This window comes from Lottia gigantea (assembly GCF_000327385.1).
Source record: "Lottia gigantea unplaced genomic scaffold LOTGIsca_20, whole genome shotgun sequence".
NCBI lineage: Eukaryota > Metazoa > Mollusca > Gastropoda > Lottiidae > Lottia > Lottia gigantea.
The window spans coordinates 3,039,884-3,057,951 of NW_008708401.1; the positions used below are offsets into that span (position 1 = coordinate 3,039,884).

At 30.6% G+C, this 18,068-nt stretch overlaps 1 protein-coding gene across 1 annotated transcript; it reads left to right on the forward strand.

Moving 5' to 3' along the window:
• Positions 1-726: 726 nt before the first annotated feature.
• On the forward strand, positions 727-14,634 carry LOTGIDRAFT_214327 (hypothetical protein; the record flags this gene model as incomplete). The annotated part of the gene is made up of 8 exons (XM_009053809.1): positions 727-1,005; positions 1,310-1,416; positions 1,722-1,834; positions 2,287-2,364; positions 2,789-2,931; positions 12,196-12,395; positions 13,940-14,050; positions 14,448-14,634. 8 exons carry the CDS (start codon positions 727-729, stop codon positions 14,632-14,634), a joined length of 1,218 nt encoding a protein of 405 aa, XP_009052057.1.
• Between the last annotated feature and the right edge of the window lie 3,434 nt (positions 14,635-18,068).

Genomic DNA, 18,068 nt, shown 5'->3' on the forward strand with positions numbered 1-18,068 from the left:
TGCCATGAACTATAATGTAATAAACCTTGTGAGAATGTGGAAAATTCTATTCAGCTTTTGAATAATAAAGTAGCATTAGGTGTCTTAGGTGTTTGAATTAATGTTAAGGGTCCAGTAGTATGAAATGAAATAGGGTTATGCTTTCTGCATCTTTTTGAATATTATGATGATGTGCAATGCCTAGAAGTGTGAAATTATGGGATGATGGTCTTGGTGGTACAAGAGATAGCAGAATGTATCATGAAGCCATAATAATATACATGTAAATGTATGTGCATTTTAAGACCATGCAAACCTGATGTGTATTTTTATGTATCAAAAGAACTTATTTCACTTATTTTTGAAAAAAAAAAATATTTTACATCCATCTTCATCAATATTTATCAATATTTTTCAGAACAAGAAGTTGAGAGTGTTAATCAAGGTACAAATGGCAATAATGTAGAAACAACTAGTCCAGGTTTAACAGAAGACCAAGATATTCCTAGTATGGATGGTGCTACGTCTGCTAATGCATCACTGGTTTTAACTTCAGAAACCAACATGGCTGACACTACATCAAATAGCAAGACCAGTAAACCTTTAGTTGATAATGAACAAAAGGCAGACACTCATCAAAGTGAATCAAATGAAACAAAAGAGGCAAGTGATGTGACTGATATAAAAGTTGAACTTGCTGATTCTGTCCTTGATCAACCAAATCAAGTACAGCTTCCTCCTGTTTCCATGGAGACAGAGGGTGCAACTGCTGCACCTGAAAGTACATCTGCTGAAAAATCTCAATCTGAAAATGGACAGAATACTTATTATATAAAATGGATCTATTTTGGAAACAATCAAGTGCCAATTATAACTCAAAATGAAAATGGACCATGTCCGTTGTTAGCTATTGTAAATGTATTGTTATTGAAAGGTAAATTAACGCTAGCGTCAATGGTTCAAATGATTAGTAGTGAACAATTGATGACCTATTTAGGGGATTATATCATAGAAAGTAAACCAAAGGTTAGTAATTCTATGTTTTGTAGTTGTAATAATATTTGATAATACAATCTGCTTAAAACAAAACCTGCAACTTGTTGTTGCCCAGAGTTTCAAGCTGTTACTGAAAATTAACTAAAATACATGTTCTTGTTTCTGCATTCGAGCCAAATTCGGATTGCATGTATTAATAAATGTGCCTAGAAACTTTCCATCATAAAAAGTTTTGTTTTGAACAAGACCAGGATATGGCTAAATATCTTTGCTCAACCCAATTATTATGTTTTCAATTGATGACATTAAATGTGTCTTCTGTTTGTACTTATAGAATTTAACAGAAACAATTCAAGCTAATTATGAACAGAATATGCAAGATGGTATTAATATTATGTGTAAATTACAGACTGGTCTTGATGTCAATGTTAAATTTACTGGGTAAGCTCAGATCCTAAAATAGTTTAATGAAAACAAAAATGATTTAAAGTATACAAAATTGTAAAAATTAAGCACAAGTCAGAATGTGAGAAGTCTTCTGTTAAAAAGAGTTAGCTCCCATTATATATGTTTGCATCATTATTCCTGTCTTTGCATGGAGAAGTATTGAAAAGATAATGGTTGAAGTGTTTAAATATTGGCACTCTCACAATAATTTTCGCATCGTACATTTATCTCTAAGATCCCCATACAGCTGAAAATTAGATGTAAAATCACTTTCATAATGTTAATCAATTCAATTGTAGGGTAGATGATTTTGAATATACACCAGAATGTATTATATTTGATTTATTAGAAATACCACTATATCATGGTTGGCTCATAGATCCCCAAGATTCACAATGTATAAAGGCCATAGGTTAGTATATTTGAGCTTTTTTTTAGTTTTAAAGCAGATGGTTATCATTTGACAATTGATATAGCCTAGACATTGGAGATTTGGAGAATTGAAGTCAAGAGCATACAGACTCCTGAGCTTTTCCTTCAAAAATTATGAGTTGTACTTTCGGTAGAGTTTGGCTATTTAAGATAGTTACTTCTGAACTGTCCACTTCTCATTGAGTGCATAGCAATAAGAATTATCTCCCAATGGCTCTACAGCTATATTCATGTGAACAGTGAGGGTAAACTGTCAAAGGAAACAGTCTCAAACCAGAAGACACAAGTATTCATTCCATTCAGTTTTAAAGAAACTTCTAATAGTTGCTTCATAAGTTACTTCTACATAATTACATGTTCCGGTATACATAAATAGCATGTAAACTGGGTAGTTACATTAGTAATTTAGATTTCTGTTTATATTTGTTTTAGGTAAACTAAGTTATAATCAAGTTGTTGAAAAGATAATCTCACAGAAGAGTTCAGATAATGAAGAGACAGCAAGAGAAGGTAAGAAATAGAAAAAGGTTGAAAATTTAGAAAAAAATTTGTGTAACTAATTCAAAAAATGTTCTAATTACCATATGCAGATTGAGAGGTCAGGGACACTACATATATACAAGCTTAAATCAGATGAGCATAGGTAAGGTGAGGGTGATTGACTCAATAGGGATCCGATGGTCCGTGCACCCAGTCCACCTTATTCTGAGCTTAGTCCACTTGTGCTTTTTTCAATCCTTTTGTGCTTTTTTTCTGTAATTTCAGCAGGTTTATATTTGAATCGGATCTCCAAAGAATTATTATAGAGTTGATTAAGCTTTGAAGCTAAACTATATCTTCAAGTAAATTTAAATTTGCAATATATCCTTTCTTTATAGATATGCTACACTTAAACTACATGTGAAAATGATGCAAGAAAAATTCTATATTTCAGCTTTAGTCGCAGAACAGTTTCTAGATAGAACAGCTTCTCAATTAACATATCATGGTTTGTGTGAATTAGGACATAAAGTTAAAGATGGTGAACTGTGTGTTTTCTTCAGAAATAACCACTTTACTACTTTATATAAACACAATGTGAGTAAATTTATTAATATTCTAATTCTTACATGCCTGCTTCACTTTGGCATTCTTCATACTTAGATATATAAATAATCATTGCAATTTGAGACTGGGTTGTTTCATCAACCATGTCAGACAATGTAAGCAGTCCTTTTGCTAATGAGTTATGTCCCTTGTGTTAAACTCTGATTTTTAGACACATGTTTACAGTAATACTGGCACCACAATATTAAATTTGTGCAAACCCCTAATGAGTATGCATGACTGTTTATGTTACATAGATAACTGACAAATCAAATGCGATTTCGCTCATCTCAGTGCCTACAAAGCAGCCTAAGAAGCAGGCTTAAATCTTGTATCTTTGATTCAGACATGTATGGAAATCAAGCTTTGCTTATGAGGATTATGCAACACTTTGATTGTTGCAGGGCCTTAAACATATCATTCATGGATATGATCATAATATATTATATAGCATAAAACTGTGGGGTGTTGTATAACATGTAGCTAACATCAGCTTCGTGTGTTTCTGCACTTTTGCTGTGGAAAAAATATCAATACTCTTCTATATTTTTTTACCTCAAATATTAGAAAAAATAACATAAAATAAGCAGACTAATTCTGTACATCAATAAAATCAATACATTATATGAAATACATAGGCATACTGAAGCTGTGAGTAGATAGATAGAGCATTGATAGAAATTGTCCATACATTTCCAATGTGTGCTCAGTACCTTGTCAATATGGTTCTTTCATTTTCTTTTCTCAAATTTCAATAATCATAGACACCAGACCGGTTTCTCAAAATCCTAACTTAACAATATATATATTGTGTACAACTCATTTTATGGTTCAATCCTGAAAATCTAGTATAAATAATGCATGTGTCTGGCATGTTTTTTTTAACATGATAAGGGGAGATAATTTGTAATGTATTACTGCAACAAAGTGCTACTCAGTATGGGGTTGTCAATAGTTACAATATATTACAAGAGTTTTTTTACCCTGAAAATTAAGTGGCACTTGTTTAAGTGTTTCTGAAAATAGTGTTCCTCCAAAATGCCATTCTTAATTTATCATGAATAAGACTACAAAAAAATTCTGTGCATGAGACTATTAAAGTTGAGATTAGACCAATTTGATTAACAAAATGATATCACTTTCAAAATACATGCCATTTAGAATTAATTTCATTTGAATCAATTGTTAGTGTGTTATATATCAACTTTCTATGCAATATAAAATAATTATATTTTACAAAATATACATGGCACAATTAGGTAGTTTATATAAAAATGAAAAAGGTTATCTTCAATCTGACTGATTACATTGGATATTTTGTGACATATTTTTCTGTAGGTCTAGTAACTTATTTGAGTACCGGTAGTTTGGTCCTTAGATAACTTACACTTATTGTAGCCAAAATAAATTGTTGAAAATAAGTTTATAGTGTAAAAGCATTTGAACGGTAAGAAAACAAAACATTGAATCTGTTTTTTCAACTAGATTGAAGTGTGTAACATAACTGACAATATAACTATACTGATAAACTAATGACCCTTCAAAATTATCTACATATCAACATTTTTTTCTATTTCTGTCGTTAGATGGCAAATCACTATGTCTTTAAGTGAATAGTCTATACCCATGTCTTAATAAGACATTTGATGATTAATACTATAAAAACCAGACTACATTTGAATGAAATTACACAAATATCCAATTACTGGTAATGGCTTGGGTATTTGGCTCAATCGTTGTACCTTTCTGTACGAAAATTCATTGCTAAACAAAATATTTTCAAGGGATGGTATTATTTTGAAACTAGCAAAGTTTAGGAGATATAGTTTCATAGTAATAGTGTAAAAATGAACAATGAAATAAATAATGATAATATATGAAATATATTTTGAGTTGATGAATTATCTGGATTATCTCTCACTGTATAATCATTTCTAGTTGTTTTAGTTGGAATGTTCACTGATATTGCTTCTGTAGGTTTCTCTGAAAAACAACAATATTTACAAGTTTAATACACAAAATTGTTGTGTGGATGATATTCAATTTCCCAGGATACAAAGTAGGTGGTAGTCAATTCAGAATCTTATATACTTTGATGATGATCTGACAAATGATTCAGGCTTAATTCAAATGTGATACAATTTTCATTAAAAAATATACCAATCACATCTAGCATATGACCATATAAAAACACATCCCTGTAATAATGTAAACAAAAAGCATATTTGTGATTTCGTCCCTTTTTTAGCATTTAGTCAATGCTTCTCGTTGTAATTCTGAGAAATTTGGAGATGGAGATGAATGCCTTTGTTAACCCAAGATGATGATTTAGGATATAATCCCCCGTTTCTTTTTGTGGATTTTATTTCAAGTAATATATTTCATGATCAGATATATTTTATTTAATCAGTGGAAAAACGTCTGCCATGATTTCTAGTATCTTTTCCTTATGGCTGTCTTTATATTAAAATTGAAATATAATTACATCTAGATGAGTAGATAGTTTATAGAATATCAAAGATGGCTACTTGACTTTATTACAAACAGTCTTTGATATAACTAACAACTCCTCATTTTATGATTTCCAGTAAAATATCTTAAGGAGTCTTTTATAACATTGGCAACATTGTAGTGAGTAATGTTAAATTCTGCAATATTTTCAATGTTTGGAAGTTTCAAGACGATTTGTTGTTTAAGTATCATTTAGTATCAATAATCTCTTATTTTCACTTTTCAATAATGTCTAATTTGAGCAAATTTAATTTAACAACTAAGAGAAAAACTAGGCAGGCGATTTTGATTTTTGGCCAAAATTTAATGTGGCTGTTTGTCTTCATGAATAACTTTTCCTTACTGGGTAAATAAATGTCTCATAGAGGAATTGAATAGCCTAGTCTTTTGCTAGCCTGGTTTAATGAGTGGAAATGTACAGAATTTACTCATCAAAATTGTTAAACAAAACCTACTAATGTGGTCATGAGGATACTTACCGGTTTTATTCTGTTGTTTACCATTTGTTGCACAACTATAAGGATGAGCTGAATAAGTGTCCTTGATAATTTGGAAAGCTGAAGTAGCTGTACCATTACAATATCCTATACGAGGATCCATACAGTTCACATAGTTAGCAAAGGCCCTAAAATCAACAAATAAATAAATAAACAGTCAAGGTGAGGTGTCAAAATCAAATCAATATTGATTCTGAGAGAAAGAGTCTTTCAACATCAGACTGCTAAAACGAAGTTAATGGAGGCAAAAGCATGTCAACTATTTGTGGAGATTTAAAACATTCTGTGGATGTTCTATTTTTGAGCCCACTTATGTTGTTCAAGAATACAATACAATAATAGGACCTCTTTGCATAGTTCAAATCAGAAGATGATAAATTAGGATGTTCTGATTGAAACTACCGGTATTAGAGATCTCTGTATTACAGAATAACAAGGCAAGCTATATTGAGTGAATTAATGTGCAGAAACATCGTTACTGAGCTTTTACATGACACGGCATAGATGGCCACATTTCATCATTTCATTGCCATAATGTTTTTGAAGTGGTAACAATGAAGCAATGGCTTCTTAAAAGTGATATTGATCAAAGTCCATATTAAAGTCAAGATTCATTGATAGGAAACTATTAAATGAAGTTATAATATATTTTTCTACACTATTTTGCCCCATGCTAGAATCTTAGCTGCATCTTTTAATTCAATTAAGATAGTTCTTTATAAAAAGATTGAATAAAGGTGTGCTAAAGGAATTTGAATTATAATTGTCAAGTATCCAATCTGTTTCAAATGTTTCAATATGAAATAGATACTGCACTCATTAACTTACAACTAGCATCTGTTCTACAGTTTGTAGCAATTTGCTAACTCATGTTCAAGGATGGAAACTTTCTAGAGTAGTAATTTGCTACCAGATTGTTCAATATTTCATCATCAGAGAGTAAATTGAAGTAGAAGTGGATAACAGACATAACAGGGTTAATTTCAAAACTATTTAAAGTTAGTTAGTTAGTCATTAGTATACATATATTTGAAAGTATATTTAGTATAGTTCAAAAGCAGAATTAAATCTGAACATTTTTTTGAAATAAATTGGATAATTTTTTGCAAAGTTACAAGCAAGTTTTTAAAACGATGAGTAAGCTTACTCTGATTTTACTTCATGCAAAAAACAAGAATGTTACATTGTTAAAAAAAATAGACATATCTGTACCAAAGAGACAGAATTTTGTGTCAATTCTTGATTTATACCTTAAAGGCTACCACAAAAAAAATCTATTTCTGTGTCTGTTTAGCAAATCATTGCAGTTTTTCAACTTTCTTTTTGAAGTCTGGTTAGTGACTTTGACATGAAAAAGATCTTATGACTACAAAAATTGACCATGTTCAATTAGGATACTTACAAGCATAATTGTTCATAATTTGGTTCATTTCCAGAGAAAGATGATCCACTTGCTGTTGATAATTCTTCACGTTGATTTTGACAGGCTTGTAAAGCTTCATATACTGATTCTTCATCACATCCATAGACTACATCTATAATATATATAACAGTTTTATAACAGATCAAAACTGCATCTAATTTAAAATTACAAATTTTCAATGCGGCCGTAAGCAGTAGTAGAGCTTTCTGCTTGACAATCAGACACTATTGAATTCTCTTATGATAAGGAAACACGAAGCTGTAATCGGCAGTGCTTGGTATGCATTTTAATGAAAGCTGGAAAAGTTTTTCACTTGAAACTAGAATTAATTTTTTTCATCAAATTTTCATTGTTGATGTGCTTTGACAGAAAGTTATCACCATTGGTAAAACACTTTTGCCTCTTCACATTGGTCATTAAAGGCTGTCTATACTGTTTTATATAATTTTTTTTAATATTTGGGTATTGGGTTTAATTTTTGTTTTAACTTTTTATGCCTGATAACTGTTTTTCCTACATCTTTTGATTTACTTTGAGAATTAACATTTCTTTGAATGTTCTACATTGATAAGTGTCTGATCGCTCAGCCCTCAAATACATGTTATCTCAAAAGATGGCTATAAAAAAAAGTGTTTAAAGTTTACATTTGCCTACAAATCATACAGAAAATTGACTTGTGTAGTGTGTGTTCATTTTTGATTTGCTGTCGTAGCTTAGATGTTTACTCACTAACCTAAAGTTCTGGTGTTAGATCATAGCTACTGGCTATGTACATTATAAAATTACTGCCATTATACACATCATCATATTGTCTATGTTCAATGATTGAACTAAATGCTACACAGAAGAATGTTAAACTTCATTTCATTCAATTATTTGCATACCATGGTACGCTTGCACTAATTTTTAAATTTTGGAAGTAAATTATCCTGCTTACCTGTAAATATCCATACAAATATAAAACAAGTTCCACTTATAACTTTCATTATCTCTGTAATCCGCATCTTCTATAATATTATATTCCTTATTTGTAATCACATAAGTTTAAATTTACATTAAGAATCTCCAAAATCCTCGTTGAGCAAGATTGGATAGTCTGCTACTCCTAGAAATAAGTCGAATGTTTGTAAGTCTTAAGTTTGGTGAAGAAAATCCCTCTGTCGACTGTTGATTAGTTGGTTGGCCAAGCAGTCTATTGACTCACATACAACTGTCCCATTTCTAACCCGTCTGCTAAATTTAAACTCAAAGGAAGGTAACTCTTCCTCTTGCACATTTTTTCTGCACTTATTTTAAATCTGATCAAAGTAAAAATTTGAATTAAAGGCACATTGCCATGAAGAAATTTACAATGTTAAGAATATTTGAAAAAATATACAGAGAAAAACATTTCACTGTTGAAATTGGATGTCGTTTTTAGAAATTCAACTTTAAATTTTGCATGTTGTTGCACTAAATGGACCATATCCAAATTATGTCTCTTTTTAAACTCTATATCTGAATTTGTAGAATTTGATAGTATGATTATAAAATTAACTTACTGAATTTTGAAGCATCTATAATAAATTAAATGAGCTATATTATATATTGATGATTTTATTTAGGCAAATATTTTAAATTTATTCCAATAACTTTGAAATCTACAGACATGGCTGCTCATTCATCAGACTTTCAAAATTGATGGAATTTAAATTTTGCTCAGCTTAATCTTTATTGATTAAAACTTTCTTTATTCTGTGATTTTTCCTGACAAATCTTTGAGTTTATGGAATTCTGCCTAAATAAATATTGATGTGGTTTGTTTGCAGGTAGGAAAATCATAAACATAGTGTGTCATCAAACAGATTACTGTCAACAAAAAATGAGGATGTCAAAATACCTCAATAAATCTAGACCATTTTACACCCTAAGATCATGGCTGCACTCTCAGTGTGATGTTCAACATCTAAAATATTGGCCTGATCAATATTGTCCACACAACCCAAACCATTTAAATAAGCACTTGATATGATTTTCTATTCTTATTATTACCATCAAATTTTTGTTTTTATCATTGATATTCGTACACGTACAGTAAACTGAGGCCAAATACGCTACAGAGTATGCACCTTAAAAATCCCTTGACAGTTGGAAATTAAAAAGAAATTATATTTTCCCTCATTGAACACTGCATCGCCTTGCCCATGTTCAGTAGCATAAACACATGCTTCATTTCATAATCTTCTGTGTTTAAGGTTGTTGGTAACTAGAAACAAAACTTAAAAATTGTTGGGACCTATTCAAAAACCACAACTTAGGGACTATGTCACATTTAATTTTGCTAGTTTAGAATTTTCCTGCTTTTGATATAGATTGCAAATATTATTACATGTTGAAGCTAAAATAGTACATTACTTTAAACTGTTATATATTCATTAGTCGTACTTAATAAATTTAAAATAAATAGATAGCTTTATTGCATGTATCCTGTCATACGCTCATTGCCCATCAAATTTATGAGAGCAACTTCTGATAATGTACATATTTGAGACTCCCCGAGTGCAGTTTCAAAATTTGGCACTTGTAGAATATACTGAGGGAGTAGAAATTGATACATTTGATAGTCTGGCGTACTTGACCCTCAGAGAGATGTCAGCATCATTACCCAGCAGGCACATTTCATCTGCTATCCTAATTAAATATTCTCCTTTAAATTCAATTTCTCTTCTGGCAATCTAAGTACACATTTTTTATTGGCACTAACTGTAAACTCACTGTAGCGTATTTTATATTTTTATTGCATGTATATTATGTTGCTATCAATTAATTTGATATGCTGTTTGATTTTCATTCTAAACCTGATCATAATTTAAGTCTTTAATTTGCGTATAGTCATTATCAATCTGTTCTAACTAACTGCTACATTTTAATCAAATTTTAGGAGTGTAGGAAGCTATTTCTCATGTCTTGGAAGTATGTCAAATGGTATCCAAAGGGTACTTTACTAGGGGACTTTGCACTGTAGTCTATCTGGCATCCTCTAAAATTTTGGACACAGAGGGAGCTTGATATAGTAATTCCCAATCCATCCAATTTCAAAATCCAAAATTCCATCAAGAAATTCATTCCTGCCTGCTGTAAAATTGAATTCAATTTCAAATGTATTGTGTATTGTGATTCTTTGCTTACAAGTTACATAAAGCTTGTGGACTACCTTCCTTCAAAATGGAACTGTCTATCATTGATGGTATCTTTATAAAAGTGCATTGAAGTACATGTACTTGTGTCTGTAGGCGTTGTATCTTTTATTTTCCCATTGTAATCTTATGATTAATGGCCACACTTATTGACAACATTGTTGATGCACCACAAATATAAATATTGAAGATGTTAGGTTCATCTTTGGGAATACATTTAATTCAATATTTAGATCAAATTGTCTGGGAGTGTCGTCAGTATCTTCAAATACTAGAATTCAAATTTCTCAGTAATCAAAGTACATTTTTGTAGGCAGCCATGTTTGTAGTCGGCCATTTTAGTTGGTGGCCATATTTGTCTGACTGTCTGTTGATATAAGTTATGATTGATGTAAATTAGTTTAATTGATGAAATGGCCAAAAACAGATAACAGAACATTTTATTTATCAGTAACCAAAACAATATGTTATTATTGGTACTTATGATTGTCTATCTGTCTGAGAAAAAACTGAAAAAGATTTATATTTTATAAGAATAACTTAATTTATCAAAGGGCCAGTTTGACCTTTAATTTTGTTGGCAGCTAAGGACAGGACAAGGAAATCACTGCAAGAGCTTATCGGCTTTCTCTTTTATTCTAAAAGTTAAACTTAGAATTGCTTGAAAATTTGACAACAATGCTCATTGGAATTACGATACATTATGACTTCCAGCAGTTGTCTATGGCCAAAATCCTTCAGCAAAATTTTGAAAGTCACATTGACATAGGACTTTTCTTCAACCTTCATATATAAAAGCTAGTTAAGCCAGTGAAGAAACAGTAGGAATCCAGTTTAAGACAAACAAAGTGAATATAGCTTAAACAGAAATCATCTAACAATTGTAGATGTTTTTCTTTGGTTTTTCTGTTAAATCCATGTATTTGATTACAGATAAAATGTTCTAAGAAGATTTGTTGACAAGGTTACAGATGTATTCAATTTGGCAGCCATATTTTCCTTTTCTCATTGATTGAAAATAGAATAATGTTTGATATTATGTCTAAAATTTCCTGTTATTTCTCTCATCTCAACTATGTTTGGCTGCAATTTTGTCTGGGACTAAATAGGTTTTATGTAGCTATTTCCATTCATTGTTTTTTGAGAACAGTTTTTGGCCCATGATCTTAACAGTTGGCGTTCAGTACTTTCCTTAAACCTATTTAAAAGTTATCATATGACTGAGGGAGTTGCCAATTACCAAATAACAAACCTTTATCTTAAAGGCACCTTTTTAAACAATAGACTTTGATATCTTGCTTACATTTATTAATATTTTTTTTGGAGACATATTCTTTAAATGTGTGGGAGGTATAGGTAATCACTGTAAGGCATAGATATTCAAATATTGACATTTTATTGGATTGTACGCGAGCAAATACAACAAATCAGAGCCCTAGATTAGGTAAACTGTAAACAATATGACTGTGAGTGTGATCATGGCTGCTGATTGGCTGTATTTGCTAGAATATAAACCAAACAAATGGCTGCATTTGCAATTTTCTGTGATTTAAAAAAATATTCCAAATGATGTCGGGTTTTTGACATTGTGAATATGCTGTAATAAATGAAATTATATTTCATATTTTTATATTTTTGATTTTTTTAGAAAGAATTATTCCTGCTGGTAACAGATCAAGGTTTTTTAACAGAAACTAATGTGGTATGGGAGACATTATCTAATGTTGATGGTGACTGTCATTTTGTTGATGGTAATTTTCGGACCTATACTAAACCAGAACCGTCCACTCATGTCATTCCACCCCCGACCAATGTCTCTATTGGTAGTGAAGAACAGATAGATCATGAGTAAGATTTCAAATTTCTTAACATTTATGTGTATATTTTTAACTCATATAAATTGAAAACTGAAATGAGTTTTGATGAGATTTATATTTAAAGGATGTATCAATTCACTTTTGTAGAATATCAGCTAAGGTTCACAAGGATCCTGTCCACCAGTTGATCCTTCACCAAACCTTTTGGCATTTAACTTTCCCTGATTATCTGTACCCATTAATAGCTGGGCCGACTAGAATAATGTTAGAAGATGACTTATTCAAAGCAACCAGACTTTCACATGTGGAGTGAGATTAGGATGTACGACCATCATTTTTACACCTGATCAGGCCTATGACAACCAATTCTAACGCTTTAACCCTTTGAGCTACAGCCCTTCTTGGAAAGATAGGATGAGGTGTATTACAATATTTAAAAAAGAAAAGTTAACTATGAGCTTAGATATAACATGTTATTTTGTGAAGTAGATGATTTGAAATGGAAAATAATTGTCAGTTATTTAAAAGAAAGCCTATTAGTAAGAGAATGTATGAATTGATTGTGTGCTATTTTCACCATTATATATTGACTAGGTACTAATATTGACCTTTCCTTCTTCGTTTACATCTCAAGTTTTGACCAGCGTCCACAAACTAATCTCTCAAGGTGACCAGTCAACAAACACACAGAAAATGTTGAAAATGACCATTTCTTCAATACCATTGTTTACAATCAACAATCAAGCCAACGTGAAAATGTTTTATTTTTAAAGAGTGGCAAAGTAGAAGAAATATAATTAAGCAGCTACAATTGATTAAAAATACTAAATAAATAGTCCTTCTGTTAAACATATCACTTGATTTCGCAAATTGACAAAATTCATTTAAAGGGGCAGTATGCAAAGTTATCATTAGCAAAATCGTAAATTATACCTGAAGATTTTTCTATGCTATTTATATCTATGCATCTACTTGATCAAACTTTAAGGGTTAATTAAAAACGGTGTGTAGTAATTGTTAATTTAGGAGTTGGACATAAATTTCAGGTTTGGTTCTATTTTATTAGTTAAAACTTTCAGAATAAGTAGGAGACATATTTCTCTACAATTGCTCAAACTAAAATTTGACATTGTTTGAACAAGACTATCAACAGGTTGCACTAAAAAATCTAAAAATCCATTTCAACTTTTGGCTCGTGTTGTGTGTTTGTCATTCTTCTATAAGTTTAAATAATTTGGGATTAAAAAACTTCCCTATGTAAAGTTGAAGAAATCAACTTGGTTAAAATCAAATACTGGCTACATGTCAGTCCATGTACATTTACACTTTATTAACATGAAATCGAAGAAAAACAATATTTAAACTTCAAACTTGGTTTTATAGTACTCTTTTGCCCTGTGAGAGACAGGGCCTGGGAGGTTTGGACCAAAAAGTAAATGTAAAAATTAGTCAAACCACGTTTAGTATTCAAATTGTTCATATAGTTATTTAGCAGGTTACACTGTATTTATAAATTTCAAACTTTTCACACTAAGCTACAGCCATTGAGAAAACAAATTTCTATATATTTTACAGTTATCTAGTAGCTCTATCATTACAACAAGAAGGACAAGCTACCAATGTTGATAGTGAGAGTACAGCATGGAATAGTTATGAGAAAGACAGTGCTTCTATAGCTAAATCAGAGTAAGTATATCTGACCTAACGTGTCATGTCAAATAAATTGAAAATAATGGAGTTTGAGAATAAATCTACAATGCAGGGCTGTTTATTTATTTGTCAACCAGACATTTTCCAAAGACCTGGGAAACCTGTACAATGTTGATAGTATTAACAAGTATAAAATGAATATTCCCTATGCTTTCTGAACAATTTTTGCCATTGAATGATGTTTTTGTAATTTCTTTGATAAGGATATTCATGTTTAATATTAAGGGGGAAATTTAGATGTCTGATCAGTGTTCACATCCAGGGATATAGTGCAATAATTGTCACTACATATAATGAAGAGAGAAGTATGAATAATGAAGAGAAAAGTATGAATATATCTGTATATTAATTTCAGCCATGCGTATGCTGTAAGACTACAAGAAGAAGAAGATAGAAGGGCAGCAGCTGCAGCTGAAAACTCTCAACAGAGGGCAGCAGCACCTAGTAATCATTCTAATCCTAGTCATTCTCCTTCCTCCTCCATTCCACGTCGTTCACCTCGTGATAGACCAAAAGATAAGGACAGTGTAAGTATAGTACAAGATATATTTATCCTGTAAACCTGCATATCATAATATGTCTTTTCTGTTGAAATACAGTTTCTGTCAATTAATTTTTGCCTCGCTTTTCCACTGCTGGGAATAATATATATGCTCGATGACTTATTGATTAAGAGCTTATCTTGTCTTGACAACGAACAATATCATGCAGTGATCAATGAGCAAAAGTTGGCGAGGATAGCAGCGACTATATTGCTCCTTTTGTTTTTAGCTGTCAAGGAATATTGAAAATGCATGAGCTGTGGGACCCCAAATCATGATTTGAGTTTCTTTTGAAGAATTAGACTCTTCCATGTCAATTTCTGTCTATGAGCTATTATTATTAATGAGAATAATGGGTTATTAATTGCACCCATATGAAGAAATCCCCAAAAAATAGAACCTTTCATGGTTATTATTTGTATGTCTATTTTCAGTGTGCAATATTGTAAACTAATTGGTATTTGGTTCCAACTGAACAAACCTCTACACGAGAAAAGAAAAATACATTGCTGAAAGTCAACATAGACTCTAACATATTTTTAATTCTAATATTTCCAGTTATTATTTCTCATATCACTCTTATATTGCCTTATTTAGTCAATACGTAGCCTTACTGAGTTGGAATTGTATTGAAGGATTCGGCCAGTTATGACTTATCTGTCGTTAGATTCACATATTGAGGTAACTTCTACAGATCTGAATCTTATTTTTGTGCATTTATTATTATTATTAAGAGATTGTAGATGGGTTTTCTGAACATTTTTTATGTATCTGGGACACCAATGGAATTGATTTCCACCATTTGAATTTCTAATCAGAAACTGGTGGATTTTGAAATTCCACCCAAACTAATTGTTTGTTTACAACCCTTCTAATTTACAATGTTTCCTACAAACCGGTTAATATAACATCAACCAATCAGTGTTCTATAGAAATATATAATATATATATATACTGTTTCTTTATGATAAATTTAAAATGAAGATGTTTCTGACAGTAAACTACTGATATTTATACATTACTAGTCACAAATGTCTAGTACCATGTTTTAAGGCAAGATTCCTCATTAGAATAGTAAGCACCGTAAGTTGAGAAACTCTGTTTTCGTTTCTTACCATTGTATTGTATTGGATTGATTTTTTTACCTTATTTTTACCTCCAGCAAATTTCTTTGTGGTTTTCTGAAATTTATTTTGAAATATTTAATCTAAGATGAGAACAGGAAGTATAATTTTGTTTTTGTTTTTAACTGAAATCTTAGTATTTGTGAATTTGTTCAATCATACATTATTTTATAATCTTGAACATTTTCCATAATTGTTATTAATCTAATAAGGTACATGAATTTAAATATTTTTGATTTTTTTTTAATCAATGTATATTTGGAAATTAAATTCAACAAAGAAAGATAACTATTCATTTATTGCTACCCATTAGATTTTTTATGAAGGGTATATGGGTCTTCATTTTTATTTAAAACCAGAAATGGCAGAAGCATGTTTAAAAAATGTAACTTTCAACATATATCTATTATTATTTTGAGATATGAAATCAAGGTTTGTTAAGATTAATTTGGATGTGATTGAAATAGAAATGTTATATAAGATTATTTGTTAATTTATTGAGGTGATTTATCTATGTTTTTAAATTGTATATTCAATAGATTGTGCCTATATATAATATTATCATGTACATATAACTTTATAAGTTTTTATTATTCCTTGTAAAAGTTGTGATCATTGGTATGGTGAAAACATGATTATTTGTGGGCAGTCAATTTCCGTTTCCTTGAATTCATATTTCAGGTATGCAAATTAGAAAATTGAAATAAATGAAAAATGGTGCCTACAAATGTAAATGATTCCACAGTATTGTTTTGAGGTTTTCACCCTTGTTTCAATGCCTATTTAGAGTATTTGAGGACAGTAGTTTTGAATTGTCTTAATTTGGTGTGATCATTACACAACATAAGATGGTGGTAACAGTTTTGAATTTGTGACTTGACTATGTTAAAATCTGTTTGTCAACATACTAGAAGCTACAGTATTTATATCTTCTGATGATTGTTGAGATGTCAATCTGTAGAGTTGTTTTAAACAGCTCCCTATCAATTTTCAATTTTAATTGCCAAGATGTTTCTAAATCAATTTTCAATACAATTTTTCTTTTTCTGTCTATTTACATGATTGCTGAATCATTCTTTTTTTTTAGTTTTCAACTCTCATCAATTTTCTAGTGAATTAAAAATTCAAATCATGGTATTTCACTCTTTGTGAATGACTGCTTGTTAAGATTTTAAAATGTAAAAGATATGGGCCATGATGTGGATCAAAGAATAGTCATGAACTATTCATTTTTAGATTAAAAGTGGATATGGTGGATAGGAAAGGACTATAATCACTCTACCTCAATATATGATTGGGCCTTAAATCATTACCATTATCTCAATCTTGTATTTCTTGTGTCCACAACCACATTTATGTAATTCTATTTTCATTTCTAGCATTTGTCTATTCATCCAGGACACCAGTTGATGTGTGTTAAAGAGATAGTTTATGAGGTTAGTTAAAAATAATGATGTGTATTGGGGACAATAATAGCACCTATTTGCATTATTCGAATCTTCAGTCAGACATCTCTGGCTCCTGCAATTCCATTAAAACTAAGTCTTTGATGTCACTAATAGCAAAATATGCTTTATCAAATATCCCTTTCACGATTAGTGACATCATCAAACACTTAGTTTTTAGTGGAATTACAGGAACCACAGATTGGAATGGTACAAATTGATCCTATCTATGTCCTCATACCTCAGTCTTGTAATTTTCATTGTAATTGTTGGTATTCATGGTTCATGCCAATACAATACTATGTCTAACGCCTTTTACAGATTTTGTACCTCAAAAAGGTCTTGTGCATTTTAATCTCATAACTTGACAGTATCTAACACAAATTATACAAAATTTCCATCTAAAATAATAACAATAAATGATAGTATATTACCAGTATTTTCTAAATAATTTTTCTTGGTATTTGTTTATTTAATCAAGATATTATTTACTTCTATTTTGCAATGATGTGGGAATATCAAAATTGTAATTATTTAAATTTATCTATATACATTATTAAACTGCTATGTAATCTTTTTTGTTTGTTTGACCTTATTGCCCACCATGAGCTGGAGAGATTTATATAAAATATATAAACCAGGAAGAATCAGAACAATGTTCGATATAGAAGTTTTAACAATGCGCAGCTGGTGTTCGAGAATTTGTTAAATCAATAAGCATAAAATTCATTTCAATTTTTGATTCATTTCATTGGAGTATTTTAGAGTGATCAAACAGTACTTAAAGGGGCAGTTTGCAATTTTTTTTTATTAATTACTGGCTACGTAAGTTTTAAAAGCATTAACTGCTGGATTTTAACAGTTACAACTTTCTAACTTTCGG